Source organism: Arachis ipaensis, chromosome B07 (assembly GCF_000816755.2).
Source record: "Arachis ipaensis cultivar K30076 chromosome B07, Araip1.1, whole genome shotgun sequence".
Lineage (NCBI taxonomy): Eukaryota > Viridiplantae > Streptophyta > Magnoliopsida > Fabales > Fabaceae > Arachis > Arachis ipaensis.
The window spans coordinates 24,636,109-24,642,566 of record NC_029791.2 but is presented as its reverse complement, the minus strand read 5'-3'; the positions used below and the strand labels follow the sequence as shown (position 1 = coordinate 24,642,566).

General features: G+C 29.7%; 1 protein-coding gene across 2 annotated transcripts; it reads right to left on the bottom strand.

Moving 5' to 3' along the window:
- Positions 2,532–4,672, bottom strand: LOC107608342 (probable N-acetyltransferase HLS1). 2 transcript variants are annotated; one of them, XM_016310159.2, is made up of 2 exons: positions 4,264–4,672; positions 2,532–3,831 (listed from the first exon to the last, which is right to left on the bottom strand). In XM_016310159.2, the coding sequence occupies exons 1-2, from the start codon at positions 4,426–4,428 to the stop codon at positions 2,827–2,829; spliced, it is 1,170 nt and encodes a 389-aa protein (XP_016165645.1). In that variant the 5' UTR covers positions 4,429–4,672; the 3' UTR covers positions 2,532–2,826. The 2 variants fall into 2 exon arrangements, with proteins under 2 accessions (XP_016165645.1, XP_020963167.1); XM_021107508.1 differs by having other exon boundaries at positions 2,532–3,847; positions 4,264–4,392.

Genomic DNA, 6,458 nt, shown 5'->3' with positions numbered 1-6,458 from the left:
ATTTGGCGATTTCATTTAATTTATTGTTTTAATTATTAAATTAAATAAGTCATCATTATTTTTTATTTTCCTTTAGTGAAAATAAAGTTAGACATTATTTTGTTTTATTTGGATTTTAAAGTTTTACGAAAATTGATGATATATCATCTTAAACGATTTTTCTATTCTGTTTTTTATTCATTTCTTTTAGGTTTCAATCAAATTCTCTTATAATTTCTAATAGAATTTAATAAATAATTAAATATTCAGAGTTGGGATAGTACTTTTATATTTTTAAAAGTTTTTATTCAAAAACAACCAAAAATTGGAACTTTTTCACAAAAAAATACAAAGACAGTAAAAGCGTAGCTTAAGAAATTAAAAAATGTGCCCTAAAGAAAAAGAAATAGAGCCAAAAGCAACACAGCAGCACAGCCCAGCCGAAGGGACCCATGTCCGGTGGCCCCTCATGACTCTAGCACACGCCCGGTGGGAGGAACCTACGACCGGTGGCCCCTTCTCTGCGCCTAGTGGCCTCTCTCTGTGCCTGACGGACCCCCTTGTCCCCTCATGCATGCCCGGTGTGGACCTTTTCTAGAAGGTGGAAATTTGGGCCTTTTGCTCAATCTTCCACTAATACAAATTCGGATTAACTATAATTACAACTCTCAACTTTTAGGATTCAACAAATTAAAGCCCAAGTTTAATTATCTACATCATTAAATTCTTAATCACATCTAGAATATTGAAGACTCTAGAAGATTAGTTATTAATTCTTTTTAAAAACCTAAGATATTCGGTTGTTAGATTTTAATTTGAATTATTATTGTTTTGAATTTGAAATTAAAGTCAGTAAGTAGTTACTTTATCTTTCTCTCCAAAAGATAAGATTAGGATAGTTTGAATTTAAAATATAGAATTTAGGCTATAAATAAGTGAATTTAGTTCACAGAGAAGATCATCCAGCTCCTCCGTAATTCCTTTTCATTATTTTATTTCACTTTTTTATGGGTAACTAATCCTCTGTCAAAGGGTTAGGAGTTCTGTTTATATTTTTTATGGGTTATTAATCTAAGTTTACTTTATTTTGAAGTCTTGCATTGATCTAGTTCATTATTGAGTTATTCGTTTTTCATTCGGATTAGTGGATCGAAAAGTATGCTAATCCCTCTTGAATTCTTTTATTATAATTGGAAATTTTGATATTTGAATTAAAGTTTAAAAACTCTTTCACATGAATCTTTAAATTCGGCTAGGAATAGTGGTTTAATTAGTGTGCAACATTTACATGATTTTCAATCACTCTAATTTTGAATAAGTGACATGCATATAATTCAGATTAGAACAACTTTTGAAAATTGTCTTTTCTTTTAAGATTTAACTGGATAGGGCTAACTTGAATACGTGACATATAATTCGACTTAAGAACTACTTTTAAATCTTATTTGAATCTAAATCAGTTTGTGTGCTTAATCTCTTGATTAATTAATTGACGACTAATTAATGCTTGTGAAACTGAAAAACCAAGGAATTGGAAATCAATTACTAAATATTTGTTGTGAAAGATCTTTACAAACTTTAAGATAAGTAAATAAGGTTTGATTTCTCTAAAAGCATAACTATCTCTTAAGTTCTTGACTCTCACCATCACTGTCTTCTCAAATCAACATTCAAGTCTCTGTTGGCAAGCATTCAAGATTTTAAGATTCCTCATCAATAATTCAAGTTATTTTAATCTAATTAGATTTTTAATCCGATAATTGCTTGCTCAATTCATTAATTTTCATAGAAATAATATCTACTCACTGTGGTATTTACTTAAACAATTCGGTGCATTTGTCGGTATCTGTAAACTTTAATTTTTGCTCATCAAAAATTACACCAAAAGATTATTGTTCACCTTGTTAGCAACAAGAGACTGAGAGAGTAATCTGAAAAGTGTATTATTGAATTGTGATAAAAAGTACAATATACAAGGGGTATTTATAGATGGTAAATGAATAAGAGCAATAAAGACATAAAATCCTACAATTAATATACATATATACTAGACGATACTAATTGATCTAAATTAATTCTAATGATTTTCTAACACACCTTTTTTAAAAAATACAGAAGACTTTGATTGTAAAAAAAAAAAATCGCTATGGCGCTAAATTAAAATCACCTAATCACAAGTCAACACCGGGATTACCAGCCTTTTAATTGTGTTCATCGATTCATGTATACTTTTGTATTAAGGTCTTTTTTTAAATAATAAAAAAACCTTAATTTTAGTTATATTTTTTAATTGTTACCAAATTTTCATAATCATTAAAATTACCATGGTTATGGCCACCGTGGAATTCCCTTATATTAAACCAATCAATATTGTTTTATTAACATTTTTTATATGTTCATATATGAATTAGTCAGCATGAATTTCATATTTGTCTTTTAGTAAAGATAATAAAGGTAGAAGTTGCTCTTATAACAATATTTTTTTTTTTAAAAAAAGAGGGAAATAAGGGCTAAATACACGACTATACGTTTAATTATTGTGAAATATAAAGTAAATAAACCGAAGAAATAAAATTAATAATTATTAAGGGAAAAAAAGAAGAAAACAATAGTTATTAAGAAAGTAACGTTAATAATTGATTGTGGTTAGAAAACCTCAATGATTTCTCAAGCTCTCCATTTTATTTCTTTATGTACTTTTCTTTTTCTTTTTTTAGCCTCCTTTGGAGCTTATATACTCTTCATTTTAAATTGATTGTCTATTTCATTATTTCTAGTATATTAAGTTTTTCATATACCAGAAAAAATGAAATGACCATTTAACTAAAAGTAATTAATATAGTACTTTTAAACCTCTCTTGGGTCTACAAAGAGGGATCTTGGTTGGGTGTCAGTTACTAATTCATGGAATGTGTTTTTCCCTTCAGATTTCAAGGCCTTAATGCACCACAAGTCAGGGCAAGAGAACAATTTCCAATGTGGGATATGATTGTTGAGCTCTTCATCTCTTCCACCAACTTCAGCCACAATGATCTTGTTGCAATTCTCATCCTTGGACTTTGAGATCATGTTGTGAACAAATTTGCACAAGGCCCTAACAAGCTTCCCTGAACATGGGCCTTCATGGTAAACCCCATAAATGAAATAAAACCCAAATGGGCTGAAAAAATCAGGTATAGTTGATAGCCCAAAGCATGGGAAAATTTTGTCCACTAAGCTCCAAGTCTTTGTAAAAAACAGGCAAGAATTTGGAGCTCTCCCAATGCTTAACTTGAAAATATCCCCACTTTTCCATACACTAAGCATGGCCCAAGATTTGGGGACTTGTCCAATATTAGGCCCATTAAGCCCAAAACTTGCATTTTCCCATTTGAAAGTAGCTACCCATGTTCCCAAACTAAGCTTATTCCTAAGCACATTTTGAATGTCACTAGGGAAAAATTCAGTGGTCCCCATGAATCTTCTATAAAGAGACTCAGCTTTGTCAATGTTGACTTTAGCAATGTCAATGTTGGAAGAGATTCTAAATGAGTGGTGATTGTTGACAGGGTTCACAAGTATAGCTGGGGTCCTAAACTTGGTGTAACCAAATTTGTTCATGAAGAGGCTTATTGATGCATGGTTTTCTTTCTCTGTGGCCACGTATGCATAGTCCACATCATTGGAATTGAACCATTCTTCTAGCCTTTGGATTAGGCTTGAACCAATGCCTTTTCTCCTAGTTTGTGGGGCTACCCTTAGGCCTAGGACATAGCCAACCTTTGCAATACCCTTTGGCGGATGACACTCTAGTGTTACCACTTTTATAGAGCCTTGAATGAAACCAACCAATTCATTGTCCATCTCTGCCACCTATCACCAAATTGGCCTGTGAGTGTAATAGTACAACACATGATGATCAAAAAACGAATTAATGAAGGAAAAAATTGCTTTTTTCCATTGAATTAAAGAGAAAAGAGAGTGAGAAAATGGTTCAATACGATTAATTAGGAAGTTATTAATGACATATAATTATATATATTAGTCATGTTACTTGTACATCAAAATCAATCGTTAAGATCAGTCATCAGTGTATAATACATATTAAAATACAAAATACATATTAAAATTAAATTAAATTACACGTATATTTATACACAAATACATAACGACTAATTTTGATAGCTAATTTTAGTGTGCACATAGAATTTTTGTATATACACTATACTAATCAATACAGTTACATGTTAACAGTTATCTCAAAACGGAGAGAATAATATAATGTATAGTGTATAGTTTATATACCAGCATGATGTACATGGGGCTGTTCCGGATCCTACTGATGGGGTCACCCATGGAGTCTAGCATGGTTTCTGATGGACCTACCTTGCACCTTCTTTCAAGATCTTCAACCTGGGCTCTATCAGATTGACCCTCATAGCTTCTGATTATGAATTCCTTGAATTCCATATTCAAGAAAAAGAAAAAGGGTGTCCCTTATTATTTGAAGGAGGTATATATATGTTGTGTTATTATGGTGAATGATGAAGAAAAACAAGTGGACAAGTGAAAAGGGGAAGCTCAAAGCTAAAGAAGGGAGAGCAAATAATCAACATGTGGCAGTGGCATGATGAGTGAAAGAGTGCAATTAAGAAGTAGTACTGTAGTAGTACAACTACCACATGAGGAATGCTTTGCATAATACATCATCATAATGAACAAATATTTATATATATACATGCAAGGGGGCTTGAAATAGTAAAAAAAAAAAGTTGGAATAATTGATGCAATCGAAGAGGAATGACTTCAATTTTTTTATATTTTAATATGAGACTTATTTTAGTATATAATATGTACATATTTTTAAATTTTTTAGCCTCCTTTATATATATAATCTTGAAAATGTTTATTTTTTTTAACGAAAATTCTTTATCAAGAATATATAAATAAAAGCCAATCAGTTATAACTCAAATGGCATAGTCTTCTTATACTCAATTAAGAGGTTACGGGTTCGAGTCTCCTATCTTTGATAAAAAAAAATTAAATATACGAAAAAAAAGTATAAGAATATAGTGACGACTAATTTTTAGTGTTTATTAAAGTTTGATTATAGATTGTGAATAAGTTTGATTATTATGAAGTAAAAATTTTGATTATTTTACTATAAGATATTTGGTTGTTTGGCTACGTACTTTATTAAAAATCTCATCATAATAATTAATTTGGTAATTGTCTTTTTGTATTTATTGAGTATTCTTTTTTATTTTCATAAATACTAAAAAATGTTTAAAAATACATCTTAATTTTTGTATTATAATTAGTGTCGAACAAACAATGTTCTTATTTAAAAAAATTGAAAGGATATAGACAATAGAAATAGAACTTGGGGGAATGTTCTTTATGAGTGTGTGATATCTATAACGTATGCTTCAATATTAATAGAAGACAAAACTTTGATAAATAATAGAATGTGTTTTGTTGTCTCTAGCTTTTTGGTGTATGTCCACTACACCACCCTTATATAAATGCATAGCTTGATTAAGCTTTAGATAAAATCTTACATTTTAATATTTTTATATCATAAAGTTAGGTTTAATTAAGCTTAGGCTCAATGGACGTGCGCCACGGTGCACGCCTAAGGACATGCTTTTTTGTCTTTGCCCTAAATCCATACCCAATTGGTGATGAGATTCTCTACAAAAGTTTATTAGCATGAACTTGGAAAAACTAAAATTTAATATTATTGTTACATTACAGTCCAAACTAAATTAATTAATTTTTTTTATTTTTCACAGTATTTTTCAGTCTTAACGTATTAAAAATTAATCCGTCTCAAATTAAAATCACACGTGAAAATTTGTCATTAACAATTGAGTTACTATATACAAGACAAAATTTAAAATTTCAATATTTACTTAAATATATAAATAAACTAATTATTCAATCAACTCAAATTCATTATTAGAGGAATTAATTAATAGAATGCAAGTACAAATAATTACACAAGTGCGATCCACTGCAAATTTGCAATCCCCACGATCCGTTGCATGTATAGTCGGCAGGTTATAAAATATCTTTCCAAAGTGGGAATCTAATAATGGTTTAAGGACATGAAGAATATGTTCATGGACTAATTAATCAATCATGTTAACCAATAGTCAAACATGCATGTGGTGGCTGGGTTTTAACCTGCTGGTTAAAGAAAACATATACTAATAATTTGAGTGCAAGAGTTAACTAATTATTAGTAGTACTTTACTCTCCGAGATTAGTTTATGGTTTAGTTTTGACTCTCTACTACTTTACACTATTTCAGTCAATAATGTGTAATAAAATGTTAATCACTGATCAAAGTTTTTGGAAGTTAAATTTTGAAGAAAATGACACTCTTCTTATGAATTTTTTATATCACGTTCCATTTTCTTTTATTTATAAAATGAATACTTCTTTTTCTTGCAAAATAAAAAAATATAACATTCATTAATAATCATTATAATGA